General features: G+C 57.4%; 2 protein-coding genes across 10 annotated transcripts; both read right to left on the bottom strand.

Annotated features, from left to right (window-relative positions):
* Nucleotides 1-1,552: 1,552 nt before the first annotated feature.
* On the bottom strand, nucleotides 1,553-9,199 carry LOC116450795 (interferon lambda receptor 1-like). 7 transcript variants are annotated; one of them, XM_032123570.1, is made up of 8 exons: nucleotides 8,408-9,199; nucleotides 6,773-6,942; nucleotides 6,104-6,224; nucleotides 5,160-5,332; nucleotides 3,977-4,155; nucleotides 3,390-3,543; nucleotides 2,979-3,109; nucleotides 1,553-2,654 (listed from the first exon to the last, which is right to left on the bottom strand). In XM_032123570.1, the coding sequence occupies exons 2-8, from the start codon at nucleotides 6,840-6,842 to the stop codon at nucleotides 1,839-1,841; spliced, it is 1,644 nt and encodes a 547-aa protein (XP_031979461.1). In that variant the 5' UTR covers nucleotides 6,843-6,942; nucleotides 8,408-9,199; the 3' UTR covers nucleotides 1,553-1,838. The 7 variants fall into 7 exon arrangements, with proteins under 7 accessions (XP_031979461.1, XP_031979464.1, XP_031979466.1 ...); XM_032123573.1 differs by having other exon boundaries at nucleotides 2,979-3,106; XM_032123575.1 differs by having other exon boundaries at nucleotides 5,211-5,332.
* Nucleotides 9,200-9,299: 100 nt separating this feature from the next.
* On the bottom strand, nucleotides 9,300-16,579 carry FAAH2 (fatty acid amide hydrolase 2). Of its 3 annotated transcripts, XM_032123568.1 has the most exons (13): nucleotides 16,364-16,579; nucleotides 16,132-16,214; nucleotides 15,710-15,843; nucleotides 15,207-15,416; nucleotides 14,687-14,806; nucleotides 14,066-14,201; nucleotides 13,177-13,294; nucleotides 12,745-12,864; nucleotides 12,367-12,471; nucleotides 11,742-11,853; nucleotides 10,888-11,082; nucleotides 10,042-10,244; nucleotides 9,300-9,966 (listed from the first exon to the last, which is right to left on the bottom strand). In XM_032123568.1, exons 1-12 carry the CDS (start codon nucleotides 16,559-16,561, stop codon nucleotides 10,069-10,071), a joined length of 1,707 nt encoding a protein of 568 aa, XP_031979459.1. In that variant the 5' UTR covers nucleotides 16,562-16,579; the 3' UTR covers nucleotides 9,300-9,966; nucleotides 10,042-10,068. The 3 variants fall into 3 exon arrangements, with proteins under 3 accessions (XP_031979459.1, XP_031979458.1, XP_031979460.1); XM_032123567.1 differs by having other exon boundaries at nucleotides 9,300-10,244; XM_032123569.1 differs by lacking the exon at nucleotides 12,367-12,471 and having other exon boundaries at nucleotides 9,300-10,244.
* Nucleotides 16,580-21,012: the final 4,433 nt, after the last annotated feature.

Raw genomic sequence — 21,012 nt, 5'->3', positions numbered from 1 at the left:
AGCTGTTCAGCCACCCCTGGGCCAGGGCAAGCCCCTGCTGCCAGTGAGTGACTGCCTGAATCACCCGTGTCCTGCCACAGACTCAGGAAAGAGCTGGTCCTCTTCTGACCTGCAGAGACCTGGCCAGCTGTGATCAGAGCACAGGCTGTGCCCTGGCACAAGCCCAGCACCCACAACACAGCAGTTGTGGGACCCAGACCGGGAGCAATTGCACTGGTCCCATGTCCTGACAAACCACCCAGGACTGGGCTGGAGCAGCATGATGGACAATCTGCTGGGCCTGGACAAGCTCCTGCCTGGGATGTGGCTCCCGCCCAGAGTCTGTGGCACAAACAGTGGAGCAGCTCTGACTGATGCTCCTGCTGAGAGGGGCCTTGCTGGTGCCTCAGACCACGCAGTGACCTTCCAGAGTGGCGTGGGATTGGAGGCGCTGGGGGCTATGGGGATGAGGTAATTGATCAAACAGGGCTCCAGGCATGTAGGGCTTGACCATGACCTTGAGGCAGATCAGAGACTGTGAGGGACTGGACACCAACTTCGTAGGCAGCAAAAAGCGTATGAGCAATACACGTGTTCCTCAAGCAGCTCTTGGGACTGTCTTTTTCAATTTTTTTTTTGTTAATTCAGCTCAATTTCTTCAATACACCACACATCCTCACATTGTCTGTGTGGGATTGACCTGGGCTGGATGCCAGGCACACCCCAAAGCTGCTCCATCGCTCTCCCTACAAGGTCCCAAGTCCTGTTAGCAAACCTGTTTCAGCTTGGGCTCCTCTCTCCATGGGGCCACAGGTCCTGCCTGCCAGGAGCTCACTCCAGCCATGAGCTTCCCATGGAGTCATGGCCTCATTCGGGCATCTGGTGTGGGGTCCTCCCCCGGCTGCAGGTGGATCTCTGCTCCCTCATGGACCTTTGTGGGGTCAGCCTGCAGTACAAGGCAGGGATGGAACATGGCTGGGGTGTCAGGGGTGACTCACAGGGTTGGAACATGGCTCTGCACAGCCCCAAAGGCTCCCCAAGACTGGCAGCACTGTACCTCCATCCCCTCCACCAGCTGCCTGGATGCTAGACACCCATTTCTCACCTCTTCCCAGATCCAGAGTAATTCTTGTGGGTCCAGGAGCCTGGATTTGTCACCACATTTTGACTCCACTGATCCCAGCCTGTGGCACAGCACAAGGATGTTTCCCCTTGCCTCTGTGGCTTCAGGCACAGCCTCAAAACACATCCCAAGGGACAGCTGCAGGGCAGAGCTTCTCAGTTGTAAATCACTCCAGTGCTGGCAGCAGGAATAATAAATGTATCCCCATGGTGCTAAAAACCAGTCTTTTCCCACAGGATGGCGAGACAGAGATTGTGGGTGCAATTTTCTGCCAGGAAAACCCCAAGTTTACCCAGTGCCTTTCCTGACTGCTGCACAGGGAAGGGCCGTGCTGTGTCTCCAACACAGAAACAATGAACAGAGAAGCCAGTTTTCTATAATAAATTAGTGATATTTAAAACCAGCTCCAGCACACGATCAGCATTTCCACAGAAGTAAAAAACCCCAACATCCTTTCATTAAAGAGCTTTATAAATATATATGTATATATGAGTGTTACATACATTTGCATTAGTATAGGTACTGTACCATACATGCACACATACAGACAGATAAATAGATAAGAGTTTTGGGTGTTCAGCTTTGGTCCATGCTCCTTATGCTTTGTCTCAAGAGCACCAAACCCCAGAGGAAAGCTCTGGATCGCGCCCATCCTTGGCGGTCGTGCCCGGAATATGCCTCTGCCTGCCCCAGTCCCATCCCCAGCCCGGCACCAGCAGGTTGGGACAGGCAGGCGTCATAGCCCGGGAGCTCCAGGGTGCCCCCACTTCTCACTGCCAGATGGGGCACGTGGCTCGTAGCCAGAGAAGGCAGGCGCCCGCAGGACGCTGAGGGGCGAGGGGAGCAGCTGGCAGGGGCTGGAGACACCCAGTTCTGCCTGCTCCGAGTAGCCTCGCTGCACGGCGCTGTCACCTGGCTCCGGCTCAGTCTCGCCGCCCAGCAGGGGCTGGGGAGCAGAGAGGAGCTGCCCTCCCTCCTCCTCCGCACTGGCCGGGATCTTCACGGAGCTGAGCCGGACCCAGTGTCCAGCCGTGCCGAGACTCTCCTGCAGGTACTCCTGGCTGCAGCTCCTGCTCGGCACGGGCAGAGGAAGGTGGCTGCCTGCGCCCAGGGCTGGGCACTGGCCTTTAAAGTAAAGCTGGAGGTGCAGGGGGAGCCATATCTGAGGTGTCTGGCTGTCCCTGTCACCTATGTAGCTGTTTCCAGTCAGTCCCACTGGCACCAGCTGTTCTGGCACATGATCCCTATCACCTGTCTCCCCATCCTTCTCCAGCCGTGATGGGACCTGGGAATCCCAGGCGTGCCCCAGCTGGCTGTGGGTGCAGGATGGGTCCCTTCCCTCAGGGCAGTCTGGGCCAAACCCATTGCCACAGTAGCCACTCACATCCTGGGCAAGGCCGCAGAGGAGCTGTGGGACTGTGGTTGATGCCTGCCCAGCTGTGGATGGCCTGTGGGAGGGGAGCTCAGTCTGCAGGAACAGGGCCAGTGGGTTCTCCTCAAGCTCGAGGGGAGGCACCTGTATGGCCACACTCAGCTCGCTGTTCTGGAGAGCCTGTGAGGACACAAGCAGTGACATGGTCAGCCTCAGCCGGCCAAAGCCCTGCCAGCTTAGGAGTGAAAAACTGCTGAACACTGAGGGTTGCGCTGCCTGAGACCCCATCCTCCACTGTGATGGATGGCTGACTGATGCCCTCCACCAGTACCTTCTCCTTGGGGGACCGTGCTTCAGACAGCAGGGAAGGCACCTGGGTACCAAGATGGGCTTGGTGGTGTGAGAGTTGGAGGAAAGGAGGTGCTGAGCCCCTGCAAATGCAGGGAACCCTGGCTCGGCTATGGCTACACAGAAGGCAGAGGCTGGAGGAGGATCTTCACTCACCAGTGCTTTTGGGAGGCGCGTCTCCGGAGGGCTGGGCAAGACATGCAGCTGGATGAAGTAGAGCCCAGCCACACTCAGTAGCAGCAGCAGGAAGAAGGCACTCGGCATGGCAAGGACCCAGGGAAAGCCTGCTGGGAGGTCACAGCAGGCTGAGGGGTCACTCAAACACATCCCTCCCAGCCCACCCTCCATCAGTGTTTCCCATCCATGCCAGGCTGAGATGTTTCAGGAGGCAAGCCCAAGGCAGATGACGAGAAAGCATTGCCCTGAGAGGTCCCCACTGGGCAGCACTGGGCAACAACCCTGACCACAGTGGCTGGGGGTGAGGGGCCCACATCTACACGCAAGTTTGTGCTATGAGCAGGACCTGAGATGCAACCATGCCAGCTGAGATGGTGAGAGTCCTCCCACCTGCAGGGCCTGCTGGAGTCATCAGGCACTGCTCAGCCTCCTGGCTCCGCTCCCTTGCCATGTCTGCAGCCACCGTCCGGACACAGTACTGTGTGCTGGGCTTCAGATGCCCAAAGGTGCAAGGCACTTCCTCACTGCTCCGTTTGCAGGGTACCTGAAAGCAGATGCGACAGGTGGCCACAGTGGCTGGAGGTGGGGTTTGTGCATGGCTCCACTGCTCTGTGCAGCCTCAGCATCGCACTTGCCCCATGGTCCCTCCTCCTGGGCACCTCCGACACTCGGTTCTTTGCCCCAGGAGGTGTTCAGGTCCCAGAGCATCTCCTGAAACACCTGTGGCATCACCTTTCATCTGAACAGAACCAGTCCAGTTCTTCTTACCCAGGGGAGGGAAGGGGTCTCCTGCCTCGCTGAGGTGGGAGCCCCAGACTGAGGGTACAGAGCACCTGACACCTGCATGCACAGCCAGGTGTGGGCATGGCTGTGGCAAAGCCACCCCCACACCACTGCAACCTGAGATAGTGGCTTTGCTGCACCCGGAGAGCTTGTGCAAGCCCTGCAGCTCTGGGCCCTGCCCAGCTACCACGCACCTGCTGGACAAGCAGGTTCCCCTCGTACAGGTGTAGCCAGTACCACAGCTTCAGCAGCACTCGGTCGACTGGCTTGTAGGAACCAGCTCTTCTCCGGTAGGGAGTGAGTGGTGTGGTGATGTTTACGCTGAGGATTTGATCCTGTAGCAGCCAGGACAACTTGGGGGGGCCAACAATTGCTGTAGGGAGGGGGGAAAAAAATAGAAAATTAAGGCCTTCAAAGGAAGGCAGGCATCTTGTTTCTCTAGAAATGATATTTTTCTATCTGACATTCCCTTCCCAGAGCACAGAAGCTCCTTGGGTCTTGCCTGATGACACTTTGTGCTCTGAAACCAGCTCTAGGAATGGCAGCCACCAGGTCTTCATGACAGCCAGCACTGCTTCTGCCTCGTCTTCACACTGACAGACCTGCAGCACCACCGGCTCCCACTGCTGAGGCCTTCACCCCTGAGCCGTCCACCAGGGCCTGGAAACCCACTGCCAAGGCCAGCAATCACTTTCTGAGTGCACCCATTTCCATGCCAGTTGGATGCAGAGGGAATGAACAAGGGAACGCAAACTGCCAACGTAGAACCCATTTAGCTGCTCACACATTCAGTTTATTGCAACAACCCCTGTGATGGGGGTCAGGGCAGGGTCCTGAAAATTTTCTAGCTCCAAGAAACCATCAGGTTTTTTGGACAGAACAGCCAGTCTGTGACTGAGAAGAGGCACATTCCCACATCTGGCAAACACAATAGTCAGGGTGAGTGGATCACCAGAGGCTCTGCCCCTGCCTGCACCAGCTTCATCTTGCTGGGGCAAAAACTCCCAGACCATGACAGGGGAGGAAGGTGAGCCTTTCAAAAGGCTCATATTCTCATATACGGAGATATGAGAATCATATCCTTTCCTGCCCCATCTCGCTGCGTTCCCCAGAGACCCAAATTCTCATGGTGCCTTGCTGGCCTGGGGCCTCCTATCCATGGTTCTCACCTCACTGTGTCTCCTCTGTCCTTTTGCTCTTCACCAGCCCCCCTCCAGCAGCTCTGCCCCATCCCTTTCCTCTGGTTAGGTCTCTTGGCTCTTTTCCCTCCAGTATCCTCATATGGTTTCCCACTATATCCCATCAGATCTCTCCAAGGACCCCTCTCCCTCTTGGCCCCCCAGGAAGAGCCCAGCTGGAGCAGCTCCCGGTCCTTACTGTCTCTGTATAGCTGCAGCTCGCTGGAACTGGCCCACTCGGACTGCTCACCTCTGGCCACCGCTCTCACCCGTGCCCAGTAGATATCGTGAATCCTGTCAAAATACAGCTCACACACCCAGGAGCTTCTGCTGTTCCCCCCGCAGGCATCTGCCTTTGTCCAGTTCGAGGTTCTGCCCAGGGAGAAAGCACAGGGATTGCTTCTTTTCAGCACCTTCTCAGCCCAAAGGGAGGGCTGCCCAGATGCCGCCATCCTGCCCAGGTGGAAAGTGTAGGAAAGCCCAGGTATGAGCCAACAGCATCCCAGGATGCATGAGGAGGGGTATCACCAGCAAGCTGACTCCCTCCTGGGGACAGATGGCACCTGGCACTGTGCCCTGACCTGTGCTCTCCACAATGAGAAAACACACAGTCATGGCAGGGAGAACCCACCAACCAAGGGGTTGAGGCTGTTGAGGCTCTGTGGTATGAGGGAAACTGAGGGAGTGGCGACAGCTGAGCCTCAGAGAAAGGTGACTTTGGCTGGGGGGGGGGTCTTATCAACATGGAGAAAAGAGGATAGAGCCTTCCTTTCAGTGGTGCCTGGCAAAAGGACAAGAGGCGGCAGGCACAGGTTGAAATACAGGAAATTCCATTTAGCATAATGGAAAAAAACCCAAATCCAAAACCTCAGTCCAAAAGCAACCCCTTAGTTTGTTACTGGGCAAGTGACCAGGAAAGGGACCAAGCTGTCCAGGGAGGTTGTCCTGAAGTTGTTCAAAACCCACCAGGACACAGTCCTGAGCTGACCTTGCATGTGCAGGGGTGGGACAAGCCAACTCCACTGCTCTGTCACTCTGTGGCATTTACTGCCAGACAGCAGTCCTCTGGCTGCCAGGGGTCCCCAACAGCCTCTGCCAGGGTGTAAGAAGACCAGATCCCTTCACCCCTTCCTCCCCACCTACCTGTTCCTCCACTCCACCTCGTAAGTGGCATAGCTGGGTGAGCTGGGGTCTGGCTTCCAGTGCAGCCAGACGTGGAAGTTCCGTGCCTCCAGCTTCACATCCCGTGGACGCAGTAGCATCCCTGGAGAGGGAGGAGAGGGGCATGGGGCAGCGTCCTGCAGAGTCACCTTGTGGCCTGATGCACAGGTTCCCAAGCTTCAGCCCAGCATGGGCAAACACTGACTTCAAAGCAGGTGCTCAGCACCTCCATCCCCCCAGTGCCTCGCACACTGAGAGCACCTTGTCCATGCTTCTGCCAAAGCAGAGACACAGCTGACAAAACAGGAGGGACAACACCCTGACACAGCTGCTGCTGATCCTGGGGTTTTCTTTCTGTAGTGGTTTGGTTCAAAATATCCATTACTTACTTATTTTCCTTCTGTGAGATAAGAATTAGGAGAAAGCAAAGCAGGCACAAAACTTAAAATTTCTGGGCATAGAGCAGTGAGAGGGGATACACATCATAAAGTCACCCCAAGACACTTTCTCATCACACCTCGATGACCACTTGGGCCCCTCCTCTTCCCAGGTACCTTCAGTAGGTGTGAGAGGTGACCCTGTGCCTCCCCCTGCCCTGCAGCCAGGGCCCCACCCCCCCAGACTGTGGTGACATCTTCAGCACTAGCTTACCCTGGAGCAGGGAGCAGCTGGCCAGGAACAGCAGCAGGTGCAGGGCAGGGCTCATCCTACCACAGCCCATCCATCTGCCCCCACACTACGCTGCCGCGCCGGGGGCCACGGAAAGGGACGGGTGTGCTGGAGTTGTTTCGCTACCCACAGACATGACGGGCTGCTGGGACCTGAGATTAAAAACAGGGTATTATTCTCAGAAGCTTCAGCCAGTGACACTGCCCCATGAAGTCCACATACCTATTATGGCACAGAGGTGTCCACAGTGGAGGGGCAGATGCCTTCAGGGCTGTGGTGGTAAGTGAACCTGCAGGGACAGTGGACAGCTGCCACACTGCTGTGGCACTGTGCACGTGCTGCAGTGACCTTCTGTTGCACCCACCTCTGGCACCCTGTGGCGAGAAGCCATGCTGCCTTTGTCACTGGGATATGGGTCTGAGAAAGCTTCTCACCTGATGCTCACACCACTGGGGAGGTGACTCAGCCCAGCTCTGGGCATGACTCACACTGGCACAACCTGTGACACCACTTCGAGGACACCCCCAGCCATCCCACAGCCTCCCTGGCCATGTGTGACGGCACCCACAAGGCAAAATGGGGCACAATGAGGGACCCTCTCGGGCTGTAAGAAGAGACCTCAGACTGCAAACCACAGCAGAGGCTGATCCTGCTGGACACCTGCATCTGACACCTGGCCAGTCTCTCCTTACCTTGGCCTTGCCCCACCATTCAGCCACCAGGAATCTTTCCCTGCTCTTGACGGTCATGGAGGTAACCTTCCTCTCCTGGAGCAGACGTGCAAGGGTTTTGAGGCCACCACACCAACCTTCTGGTTGTGGGGACACATTCCCCCGTGAAGGTGGGGAGCCCAGGGCCACCTCCAGAGGCGGAGGGGCGGAATCACCCCTGGCCAGACGGGACACCCACGGGGCTGGCTCACCACTGCCACTCTCTCTTCCCATTTCACATTGACTCTGCACTAGTGTTACAAGTGCTACCACCTCAGCACGTGGGTACAAAACATTCCCCCCATGCTTTCTCTGTCCCTTGCAGCATTAAGAGCTTGAAACAAAGAGGAACAGTCAACAAGCAGGGACGTGCAGCTGTAAACTGTGGGCGAGGGCTGAGGTGAGACCTCTGAAACATCAGAGCCGAAGCACAGGCAGTTGGTCTAGGGATTCCCCCCACCCTGAGGCCAGCAAGAGCCCTCCTGGCCTTGCAACAGAGCCTTTTGAAGGCAGCAGCTTTTCTGCCTGGAGGGAGAAGGAGTCTCCAGGACTGTTCCGGGGGTTTGTGGAGTCACAGAGCTGGGGAACTGATGGAGACCCTAGCACCGGCTGCCTATGCAGGCAGGGACAGGGCTGTTCCCACTGCAGAAAGCAGCACAAGGGGGCCAATGCTTCCCTGAAGCAGCGAGGTTGACTGCAGACTGGTCCCTGCCAGCCCCCCTCTGAGCCCCAGCACATCCGTTCCCCTTTGCCATGGCCAGAGGGAAAATCCCAGCAACCCTCCCCATATTGTGGCAATAACTGAGATTGTGGGGATTTGTCTGCATCCCCATCACACCACCCTGAAGCACCAGCACTCCCCCCTACCTTGATCCAGCATTTTCTCTCTGCGGTATCAGGAACCCACCTTGCCCACCACGCTCTGTTAAACGCAACAGCCTCAGCTCAGCAACCCCACGTTTGGCTCCGAGTGCTCACAGGAAGCGTTACCACGGTCTGCTCAGCTGCCCGGCTTCCTCCAGATGGGGGACAGGTCCGTGTTATCTGTGCCACCACGCTGGGAGACGTGATTTGACTTGGGTGGTTTGTACCTCCTTTGCTGAGCCAGGGTTTGTTTTTTTCCTTCCCTGCTTCCTTGCTAGCAGCGTCCCAGCTGGGCGCAGCCGCTCAGCAGTGCCCTCTGCACACCAAGGCTGAGGAACAGCCTGTCCCAGCACGCCATCGCAGCTTCCTATGCTACCCCTGCGGGGACCATCAGTGGTGTGGGGACAGAGAAGCATAAGGGTCAGGCCAGGGGTGACACATGGCAGGGCAGACACAGGTCAGGACATCCCAGCAAAACCAATACCAGGTTTTATCCTTGCCAAGATCAGTGCTACAGGCTGGACACACAGGGCTGGGGCCCCTCATTTTGCCCGGGAGAGCACAAGGGACCTGCATGTGGCTCTGCATCACCCTCAAGAGCTCCAGGCCTCTGGCTTGTGCTTGTTCTTCCCAGGAGCTGTGCAACCATTACAAGACCAACAGAGCCACTGATGGCAGCATGTGGGGCTCATAAGCACCCTTCAGCTCTGCCAGGAGCCCAGGAGTCACTGTCAGCCTGGCCATTCCAAAACAAGAGTCCTGGAGTGGCCAAGTGCCACCCCTGGGGCCAATGCCAGCATCCCCACAGTTGTCCCTGCACCACTCCAATGGCCAGCAGCTGGGCAGCCCTGACACATCCCTGGTAGAGATGGGCTGCGGCCTGATGGGAGCTGGCAGGGTAACAGCCACGAGGAAAAGGACACACAGCCACAGTAGACTGGACAGGCTCTTTAATACTTCCCTCAATGAGAACACCTTGTGCTTGCTGCCTGCTCAGACGAGCCACTCACATCGCTGTCCATGTCCGCTCCTGGGGCAGAGGCCAGGCAGCTCAGCAGGACAGGTGGCAGGGGATGCCAGTCAGGCAGGATGATCCCTCCAGAGAGAAGGGGAAGACACAAGCAGGAAATGCTTCATCCAGTGCTGCAAATGCTCTCAGCTGTGCCTGACAGCTGCAGACACCCACCACCCCACAAAGTGCTGCTGGTGAGGCAGCCTATGGCTCCTCCAGCCCCCTCAGCCCCTCTCTCCCCCTTCTTGGTCAGGGTGGGGAGGAAGCCTGCAGGAACTTGGGAGGACTGTGGAGGCTGGCAAGCCTGGGTGCAGCAGGCACAGTCCAGCCCTGTGGGTAGGGTCAGGCCAAGGAGGACCCCCATGGGCCCAGGCAGCCCCGAGGGGTGCTGCACAGCTGGCCCCAGCAGTCTGGAAGCACATCCTCTGCCCAGCTCTCACTCAGCATTCTGAAAGCAGAAGGGTCACAGAGCTGGCCAACTCCACGGTCTGGAAGAGGTGGGTGGGTGCCCACTGCAGGCAGGATGCAGGCAGGACATCCTCAGACTGCAGCACTGGGGCTCCTGGGGGGTTCAGGGAAGGCAGGTCTCTCTGTGAGAGAGGGTGCCACAGGGGGATGCAGAGGGAGCAGGCAGTGCCATGATGGGATCAAGCATCAGCACTTGCCATTGTCTCTGTCCCTGCCTCCCAAGGCTAAACCTTCCCCGGTAAAACCCATCCTCCAAAGGCCTTCTCCAGGTACTGGGCCACTGCCAGTGTCAAGTGGTCATTGTAGGCGGCTGCCACCAGCTGGATGCCCAGTGGCAGCCCCTCGCTGCCCAGCCCCAGCGGGCACTGGGTCACCGGCAGGCCCAGGACATTGAAGATGGCTGCAAGAGAGAAGGTTGGATGGATCAGAGTGAGCACAGTGACTGGAAACCATCGCTGCCTGGCTCTCCCACCCCAGGCAGGCAAGCTGCTGCTACACAGCACCAAGATCCTGGGAGCTGGTGCTTCATGCAGCACTGCTGAGACAAAGGACATCACTGGTCAGAGACTCACAGTGCCCACATCAAGGATGGCACACACCATGGCATGCCAAATATGGGACATTCCTGCCCCAGGCACCAGCCCTCCATCACTCCAAAGCCAGGCAGCACTGACACTAGCACTGAGGTGTCCAGACCACATGGGACCCACACAGGGAGCCCCAGGCTGTACCCCAAGAGATGGAGGCTCTCAGGTTCCTGCTAAACTGCAGTGGCAGCTGTAACACCTCTGGGGCACGGAGGCCCCCAATATCACACACAGAATTCAGACTTGGAAAAGGTAAAAGATGCCACACAGCAGGAAGCACAACAACCCTTGCCCCACTCTCTGGAGCAGCAAGACCCCCTTCTTTGCTGCACAGCCCACCATCAGCAATGAGAACACTCTGGGTTCAACACCCCAGCTGCCAGCCCACACTGCTGCCATGGGTGAGACCATCCCGGCAGCCCGAGCTGCAACCCCACAGGAGCCAGGGCTGCTCACCTGTGTAGGCAAAATTGAAGGGCATGCAGATGGGGGAGTGGTGCTTGGGGGCGATGGTGGGGTGCGAGGGGTAGAGGAGCACCCCATCCGGCCCCAGCAGCGCCTCCATCTCCTCCTGTAGGCTCTTCCCCATGCTCACCAGCTTGGCCTTCCCACTGAGGTTGAGGTTCACCAGCTTCTCTGTCAGTCCGAGGGCTGCAGCGAAAGGTAGAAATGGGGACAAGAGTGAGTGAGGACTGTGAGTTGTGTGGGGCAAAAATACATTACCCAGCCACACACAGCATCCCCCGCTTCTGGTGAGGCCCCCCACGTACCCCCCTCTCTGCCAGTAGCCACAGCAGACTGCCCCTGGCACAGCTTTGTGGGCAGCATCCCCCCAGCTCTGCCAAGGGAAAGGCATTCAGCCTGCCCCTTCCTTCCAGCTCTTCCAGGCAGTGGGGTTGAGCAGAGCTGGCAGAACGACCCCAGCACTCATTAGACAGACAGCACGACTGCGCTAATTGGGGTTCTCTAGTACCTGCTGCTATGAAATAAGATCAGTGCAGACCCTGACTGTTCCCTCTGAGCCTGTAGCAGTTCTGGCAGGGCTCACAGCAGGAGTGAACCCTGCCCTCAGCTCCATCATCCTCACTTCTTCTCCCACAATACCCACTACCATTTATCAAAGATCCACCCAGCTCTCTTGAGCTTGCATGTCACTCAAAGACACGGAGTGTCATTACAAAACTAGGCTGAAGCTGCTCAGGGCAAACCCTGAGTTCCTTCACTGGGCATTGGACGGGTAATACCTGCATTTAACAACTTGCCCACCCCACCACTGCCTCTGCACCTCCCAGGGCCCCTCGCAGCATTACCGATAGCTGGGAGAGTGTGAGAAGACATCCCCACGAGCCACTTCATCAGCTCCCACAGCGGCCACACTGGCTTCCCGTGGTCCCCCAGCAGGTCTGTGAATCTTTGTGCCTCCTGTAACACACCCGCTCGCCCCGTCAGCACAGCCAACATGCAGCAGGGAGGCACAGGCTGGCAAGAGACAGTGAAATTCCAGCTGTCCCATTATCCCAATGTGAGGCCTTCCTGCTTTTACACAGGAGATGCCCATCAGGAGTGCCCCACAGCTCTGACACTGATCCAGGGCAGCAGCAGGAGTATCTTTCCCTGCCAGAGACAGCAAGGAGAAGGGAGAGTCCCCCAAAGCAACACCCAACTGACACGATGCAAGGGAGGCATTTCCTCCTATGATATGACCATGGGACCAGGAAGAAGGAGCAGAGGAGCCAGATAAGCCCTCCTTAGTGTGGTGGTGCTGGGCTGTTTCATCACTGCCTCTGCACCAGGAATGCACAAGTTATGATGCTCCCACAAGTTTATTTTATTACGAAACACTTTCCTGCATGCACAGAGCATAGCACAGCAGCTGCAATTCCAGGGAAAAATAACACAGGCAGGCCTCCTGCTGGAAAGCTGCTAGTCCCCTACCTGTCCTGGCATCCCAAAGGGTGTTAATCCCAGTCTACAAGTCAGAAGACACAGCACGGGGCAAAGAGCAAGGCAGGATGTCCCCTGCTTGGCTGACATACCAACCTGCACGGAAAACGTCAATGTGCCAAAACAACCTCCCCCTCCCTATTACCACATTGCTCCTCTGCTGAGAGCCATGGCCTCATCCCACAGGAAAGCAAAGGAGAAGGGGCTGTGCAGCTTTAGGAGAAGAAAGGAGGACTGGGAGGGCAAATGGAGCAGGGAAAGCCCCTGAGCAGGTTTTGGAAGCCTACAGCTCTCCACAGCTGGCCCCAAACAGCTGATTCTTCCCTGCTGCCACCCAAGTTGTGCCTTTGCCAGCTCACTCTGACACACCTGCCCCTCGCTGTCCTTGGACGACATCATGGCTGACCAGATCTGGAAAGAATACTTCATCTTGTGGATTGCCACACGCTGAACTTGGACCCCAAGGTCATTTTCAAGGTGCTCCACCACCTGAAGGGAAGTGCAAGGACAGGTTTGTTTCCACAAGGATGTGATGCACTGCCATCAGCCCATGGAAACTACAGAGAAGAGGGTAAGGGGACCTACTCGCAAGATCTTCCCCTTGTTTCTTCTTTAGCCTTGAAGAAGAAAAAGTTCTTTCCACTTTTTAACCCCTGAAAGCACAGGACTGGGACGCAAGGCTGCCTCCCCAGTCCTTCATCCCACTGGCCCCTGCAGGAGCCACACAGAGCAGCTCTTTCCCCTCCCCAAGTTCTATCTTCAGGTTCGCCCCAGTGAGTACCATCCTCCACTGCTTCCTACCTTCTTTTGGGCCTGCAAGATTTCCTTGTCCACAGGTGACACAAAAATGGACCCGCCATCATGATCCATGCAGTGGAATTTGATTTTCTCCAGTGACACTTTTTCATTCAGTTTCAGTCTGGGAAAGGAATGGTGCTTTGTCACAAATCCATCCCCAGCTCCTTTGCAGCTGCTAGAGGTTCTCACAAGCTCATTATGTGTCCTCAGGAGACCCTGCTCTGTCCCCCAGGGAGGCAAGGTGAGAACCTGAAGACACACAGACACCTACTGCCCATAACGCATCCAGATGCTCACCCGCCCCCTCAGTCCCAGCAAGTTTCTGTCGGGAAAATTCTCATCTCTCCAGAAGCACCTTGTGATTACAAACCCTGGCTGCAGCCAAGGCTGGGATTGCACAAGAGCCAGGGAAAAAATGAAGTGGTAATGGAGAGAGCAACTGTGTGCAGGCTGTGGCAAAAAAGAGGGCTGCCCCATGTGCCCCATCTCCGTTCTGCTCCTCACTGGCACACAGCACGCTCTTGGTTGCATGGACCAAGAACTGAAGGAACTGAACTGGCCATGATGTGGGATGGAAAACTCATTCAACAACAGGAAAAAGGCCCTGTAATACCCAGGAGGAAGGCCAGCCCTGGGAGGGGAGGGGTGTGTGGGACAGCTCACTGGTGAAGGGGGACCTATCAGTCTGCTCATGGCTGCCGGTTCCCTGGAGCACATGGGTGGTGGGAAGGGCAGTCCCAGCGGCCAAGGTCCTGCTGAAGCCAGGAGCAGAGGAAGGAAATCAGTAATAAGCAAACTGGGTGGGGTGCAGACCTGTCTCGTACAAAGGACTAATACACTGTGAGAGCTGCCGACTCCAGCTCAGCAGCTGGGAGCAGTGGGAACAACTCACTTGCTAACCCCGGGACCAGCCATGACTCTCAACATAGGCTCCAGGTCCTCTGCGTAGCGGCACATGGGCCCTGTGCACAGGTAGCTGGTCCGCACGCCTTGAGCGTTTGGGAACTGGCCATCGTTGGGCACCACCCCTAAGAGCAGAGATGTCAGGTACCACCCCAAGTATCATCTCCAGACAGGGCAGCCCTGCTGGGGGTCTTTGGGTACAGGGAGACATGGCTCCCCAGGGATTGCACACCCCACAAGTGCTGATGGCAAGGTGCATAGGGTGGGGAAGGGAGGAAAAGCACCCAGTCAGTACACTGAAAGCCAGAGAAACATCCCAGCAGATCCCAACCTTGTGAAAACATCCCATTCTGAGGATACAATACTTGGGTAAACCCCCTCCTGTCTCCCACGTGCCTGGCATTCTATCACCAAAAGCTTCCCAGCTGCCAAGCCCAGCTGTGCTTCCTCAACTGGCTTGTCCCATGCAAGGGGTTACCTGACTCCTTACAGCAATCCCACCAGTGACCAGCACAGAGGTGTCCTGAATGGGTTCATCCCACAGCCCCCATTCCACCTCATGGCATTTCTGCTGGCAGGGAGGAGAAGGAGACCCCAACACCGACCCTACCTGTTGTGGGTTTATGGCCAAAGACTCCATTGAAGAAGGCAGGCATCCGGATGCTGCCGCCGATGTCAGAGCCCACACCTATGACTGAGCAGGCAGCTGCCAGGACACTGCCCTCCCCACCTGCACAGGAGAAAACATGGCAAAACCCCACAGGTTTATGGTGCAAATCATCCAGCAAAGCAGGAGAACCTCACAGTGAGGGTGGGGGCCTAAAAAGCAAGAGGGATGGGGGGCACCTTGGCTTTCGTGATAGCTGGGGGACAGCCGGAGAATGCGGGCCAAAGGGATTTTCCTGCTGAACTACGACAGAGCAAACTGAAGCAATGCCAGATGAAACACCCAAAAGAGGCAAAGTAGCTGGACCTCCCAATAGCCTACAGCGGTACCCAGGAAAGAGGCCTGTAAGCTCTGCAAGAGCCCAGGGACACATTAATAGCTGCGTGCAGAGACGTGGAACTCTTCCCTTGCTGTATTTTAACCTGTCACTTGTGCAGGACTGTGCTGAGGTGCCAGGGTTCACCTGAGCTGCCGCCGACAATCCTCTGCAGGTCGTAAGGGTTGTTGGTCCGCCCGTAGACCCTGTTGCTGGACTCATACCACATGCAGAGCTCGCTGCAGTTGGTGACACCCAGCGGGATGGCACCCGCTTGCTTCAGCCGCGACACCACTGTGGCATCTGAGGTGGCGATCACGTTACGACGGTTGACCAAGCCAGAGGTGTTGGGCATCCCTGTGGTGCCAAGGTCAACAGGAGGGAGGCATCAGGGCCAGTGCCCCCAGACGATCCTGGTCTGCAGGAAGCAGGTTCCCAGTGAGGGCTGCTCCTCTGAGGCACCACAAGCTCTGCAGCACCTGTGTGCTGCAATAGAACACAAAAGCAGAAGCCCGGGCAGAGCTTGGTGCAAAGCAGGGAAAGGGAAACTACTTCCCTCCAAGCACCTGCCACAGCCACCCACCACTCTGGGGAGCACTTGGCCAAGAGGGAGCAAATCACGACCTGGAGAGGCACAAAGATAAACCCACCGTACAGAGAAAAGGCCTCCTTAACGGTGATGGGAACCCCCAACAAGGGAAACTTCTCCTCCAGGTAGTCATTGCCAGGGCCCTCTGAAAGCAGCTTATCGACCTGCTGGGCTTCCTGCAGGGCCTCCTCAAACCTGCAACAAGGCACCCGGCGATGTTCTGGCGCTGGATCAGAGAGGAGAGGGTCCCCGCAGGGCGGGCGGACCCCAAGTGCGGCAGGAGCTTGTGAGGGAAGCCTGGTCTTTGCCGGAGCCGGGAGCATCCCGGCCAAGCAGCCGCCGGGCGCTCAGCACGGTGCTGCTGCGGTGGCAGCGCGGGGATCCCCGAGCCCCTGGCGTGGCGCAGCGGCCTGGCCTGGGGCCCGAAGGGAGGCAGGCGGAGAGCCACTGTGTCCTCGACCGTGCCGTCTACCCCCAGCTCACCTGTCCTTAACCACGGCATTGATGAGGTGATTCACCTCCTTGATCCTCTGCACGTACGCCTCCACCACCTCGATGCATGTCACCTGGGCAGGGGCACAGCGGGAACCGCCGTCAGGCGCGGCCGCTGGGCGGCGGAGAGCGGGACCCCCGCTGTCCCCCTGCTGTGCCCCGCTGTCCCCCCATTGTGCCCCGCTGTCCCCCCGCTCCCCCCTCCCCGGGGCGCGGGTGGTACCTGCCGCGCGCGGAGCAGCGCCGCCAGGCGCCGCGCGGGCAGCAGCAGGAGCGCGCGCCGCGGCGGCGGGACGGCGCGCGGGAAGGCGCGCGCGGAGCCGGCGCGCGGCGGCGGCAGCAGCGCGAGCAGCGCGAGGCAGGCGCGCGACAGCAGCCGCAGCAGCAGCGCCAGACAACGCTCCGCGCGCGACAGCGCCATGGCTGCACTGCGCGCGACGCCCCGCCCCGCCCCGCGCGGAAGTGACGTCAGGGAGACGCACGGCCCGCGTTGCCGTGGCGACCGTGCCGCCGCGGCCCGGGCCGGGGATCGTCGCGGTGCCGCGTGCGCGGGGGCCTCACCGGGCCGGACCTCCCCAGGAGCGCAGCGGTGCCCGCGGGGGTGGGGGGACGGGCGGCCTCGCCCACCTTTTGTCTCGCTGCTCGGCGCTCAGCCCCGCTCTGCCCGCCCCGGGCCGGCCCGCTCCTCTGCTCCGGGACAAAGGCAACGGATCGGAGGCGCACACCGCAGCCGAGCTGTGCTGGTGCGAGGTGACAGCGGCGCTCTCGCGGGTTAGCGAAACACGCCCCGGGCAGGGGCTGCACTGACAGCCTCACCTGGACAGGTGCGGCCGCGGTCTGAGGCGCCGGGGCTGAGCCCACGGCCGCAATGACTCCGGGCTGCCCGCGCCGACCTCCTGCGCTGGACTGTGAAGGAGACGCTTCCCTTTCCTGCAGAGGTTGCCCGTCCCCATCCAAAAGCCTGTCTTCAGGGTCAGGCTGTGCACACAAACGCTCTGTCGGGTGTTACCTACCTATTGGACATTAACAACCATCAGTTTAACGTTGACATCAAATTGTAATGTTCTTTTGCATTATAAACACCGAGCCTCATTCTCAAGCTTTCCGCTTGCTATTATCACACTTATTTTTAAACATGCTCTGAGGTGTTCAGGTGCTTGATTATGGAAACTGGAAGAGTACTCTATAATCCTCAACTCTCAGGGCAGAAGAATTGGTAATGCTGGGGAAAAAATCATGTATTTTAAAGCAAGGATTTAAGCAGCATGTGAGTGGGCCTTACTGCATCTCTTCCACATAGTTGGCAATTGAATTATCAGTGCAAAGCAAGGCTACAAAGGGATATATTTCTTGTGAAAATCTTTTATGACTGCAAAGTCAACACGTCAGCATTTATAGAACAATCTGCAGCACACCCACCCTAGAAGGCCATCGGCTGACCTCTGTCCCCTAAAACCTAAGCTGACATTGAAGTAATCTTGATAGTAGTTCTTTTTTCATAATCTTATCAAAAAGACTCTTTGCTCCCTGCCTGATGGGAGAGGAGAGGAGAGGAGAGGAGAGGAGAGGAGAGGAGAGGAGAGGAGAGGAGAGGAGAGGAGAGGAGAGGAGAGGAGAGGAGAGGAGAGGAGAGGAGAGGAGAGGAGAGGATGAAAATGGAAAAAATGGAAAAAATAGGATACAAGGTACTCTAGAAATAAAGCACTAAGGTCTGAAAACCTAAGGTTGAAGTGATTTGGGCTGTTTTTCAGTTACTATAACCAGCCAACCGAGCAAACACCACCCTGCATGCACACTAAGAAGCCAGTTAACGCCAATCTGATTGCCAAGAGCATGGTGACTGGAAATACAGAATGAAGCTCACCCATTCAGACCTGTCCCACCAAGGGACACCAGCTGCTTAGAAGAAAAACATGTTTCTGGGTCTTGCACTCCAGGAGTTTATGCTTGTCATTATTCTCAGTCATTTCATTACTACCAAAGGCTTAAAAAACCACAAGAGGTTATCAAGGACACATGGAAAGCTGGAGTGCTTCTGCTGGCTGTGTGGATGTGTGTTGTAACCACTAATTGCCTGGGAAGCCATGGAACAGGCTTGGCAGCCGAGTGTGAAGCTGGTGGGAAGAAGAGGCGTGCGCTGATTGGCAATACTGCAGTCTGGCTGCCTTCACAGCTTTCTCCAAAGCTCTTCTGGATCTAGTCCCCAATGCATAAAAAATACCTTTTTGGAAATTGAAAGAAGAAAAAGAACCTTATAGCACAATTCTTTGTGAAAGGAGTCCTTTAAATCTTATCCTTAAAATAAAGCTTCCAAAGAAACCTGGGATTTGTGCAGCACACTGCTGGGGTGGGGTGGAGTGGGAAGGGATGTTTAAAGGTTCAGTTTTAAACACAGTAAGTCAGATGCTTAATTCCTAGGTGATCCCAGATAAAAACCCCTGAATTTGATGGCAGTTCCTCCAAGCCAGATCCACCACAGAGGGATTCTGTGCTCCGCGTTTCCATCACCTGTCTTCTTGCGTGCTGGCCCAGGAGCTGTTGGGTGCCCGTGCTGCTCACTCAGGGCTTGCAGAGAAAGAGCTCCGACCTCACCTTGTTCTTGCTGTGGTCACGGGGCCTGGTGGGGCACAGGAGGTGCCCAGCCTCAATACCTCATTCCCGGAAGGGCAGGAGGGCCCCGAGGGGATCCCCTGCTGCCCGTGTGGGAACACAGCAACTGGCACTGCCAAGGTCTTGGGCTCTCTCGATACAACACTGCCATGAGGTCACCGCCCACAGACCCACCAGCAGGGCAGCTCAGGGCTCTCCCAGCTCGCCCTCGGTTCCGGCACAGCTGCAGCAAGGCTGGGCCAAACCAAGCCTTGCACCGCACAGCTGCCAGACACACTGCCCTGGAAGCAGCCAGAGCCGCCTGCAGCCGGGGGACAGCCTCCCTTCCGAGCAGGGTGGTGGGACGGGGAACATGGGTGTCATGGGGCTTCTGCTGCTGCCGCCGCAGCGATGGTGCTGAGCACCTCGGGGTCGGGACCGTGCCACGGGAGGTCGCTCTGCCACCGCCGATCGGTGGCCCTGGCCCTGCCCCGCAGGGACGCAGCTGTTCCTCTGCACGGAGCCAGGGTACACTGTGTTCACTCCGAGTCCTTGATTAAACAAAATGTTTATGCGTGCCTCTGCTCCAGCAAACATCTTGGCGGCTGCGCGAAGCCTGTTCGCTGCTGCTGCTCCAGCTGCACTGGAATTGGGGCAGGGTCCGTGCGATGCTTCAGCTGCTAGCTGGCCTTCCTAGGATGGTCCCGACTCCAGGAATACCCCACCTCCCCCCAGTCCCTGCACCCCCAGTTCCATTGTGAGGGACCTTGTCTGCTGGGGAAGGCTGTGCCCTGGAGCCCCTTGGTGCCAAGGGGAGCTGCTGGCCCTTTTGAAAGGCCGGGGGGGCGGGCCATGCTTTGCCTCTTTACTCTGAGAGAGTGACACCCACCCCACAAACCCACCACCCATTTCCCACCTGAGCAGGGCTTTGAGGTACATCTTGAGATTTCAAGAGCAGCTAAGACATTGCCTGGGCTCCATGGTGCCTCCAGCAAAGCAGAACACTGCCACTGTGCCTTCTTGACATCCTGCTGCTGCACCCAGTGATCATGGCCATGTACAGCACCATGGAGTTAGGTGGGCATAGTCAGCCCTGGCCGGGGCAACTGCAGGGCTCGGACTGGCTCCCAGGGCTGGCCTGATTGCAACTCCACGTCCCCTGTCCTGTCCAGCCAGTGTCATCCAGGATGTGCCTGCTTTCTTCCCTGCCTGAGGGGACTGTGTCAGCTGTACACATTTGAAGTTAACTGGGCACAGGCTGGCCCTGCTGTGTCATCTCTCAGGCATCATGCAGCCGCTGGTCTATGCCTGCAGGGCAGCCCTCAGCCAGATGTGCTGTCATCACATTCATGCTGTTACTCCAGCTGATACCTCCAAAACCCTTGGAGGAAGTGGGGTGACTCCCTCCCCAAGCCATATACCCTGGGAGGATGGAGCAGCATGCCCTGGCTGAGTGGGGAACCAGCATGTTGAGGTCATTTACAACCCTGCCAGGTGAGACCAAAGGAAGTGTTCTGCATGACTGAGAGAGGACCAAGACCAAAGCTCACAGCTCCATCCTTGAACTCAGGAGGCCAGAAAGGAGAAGGTGCTGATGGCCACTCAGACGATACCAACACACACTGGACTCCCAGCCTGGAGCGTTTCCCAAGAGCATGGGCTTTCAGCAGAGCCAGTTGCCCAAGTGGTTTGCATGCCCCTGCCAGGCTGTGTGCCATGGTTCTTGCGAAACAGTGTTGATAAACACTCCAGGGCATGCCAAGTCCTGCAGAATGACAGCTGATGTTCCCGGGCTATAAGGAGTGCCTGCACAGGGAGAGGAATTTTCCATTCCTCTGTGGCAAGCATGTCTGACCCTGCTGGGAGTCTGTCCCCAGCAAGGCAGAGATTATCTGCTGGTGTCCCAGCTGGCTTGTCAGGCCCAATAAACCGCCCATGCAAGGGCTGTCCTTAGGCGGACAGCAAAGCAAGGGGTGGTTGGGTTTCCTGGGGCATGGTGGCACCCTACAGGGCTGGGTTGGGGTCCCACTATCCCCAACGAGACCCCACCACCCCTATTTCACCATGGGGCCATTCTTGTGTCCTGGTAATGAACTGCCCCTTAGCTTCCCCTTTCCAAGCACATGGGCCAAGTTCGGGTGAGCCATAGGCTGCTCCATTCCCTGTCCCAAGGACTTGCCTTCCTGTGATTCTTGTCCTCTTTCCATATGCCCTGAGGGCAGTGGGGGACCCTTGGCAGGGCCCTCCAGGCTGCCTGGATCAGCTCTGCCCAGGTGTGTCTTC

Source organism: Corvus moneduloides, chromosome 14, assembly GCF_009650955.1.
Source record: "Corvus moneduloides isolate bCorMon1 chromosome 14, bCorMon1.pri, whole genome shotgun sequence".
Taxonomy (NCBI): Eukaryota; Metazoa; Chordata; class Aves; order Passeriformes; family Corvidae; genus Corvus; species Corvus moneduloides.
The sequence above is the reverse complement of the archived record's forward strand: the minus strand, read 5'-3'. Positions and strand labels throughout refer to the sequence as shown.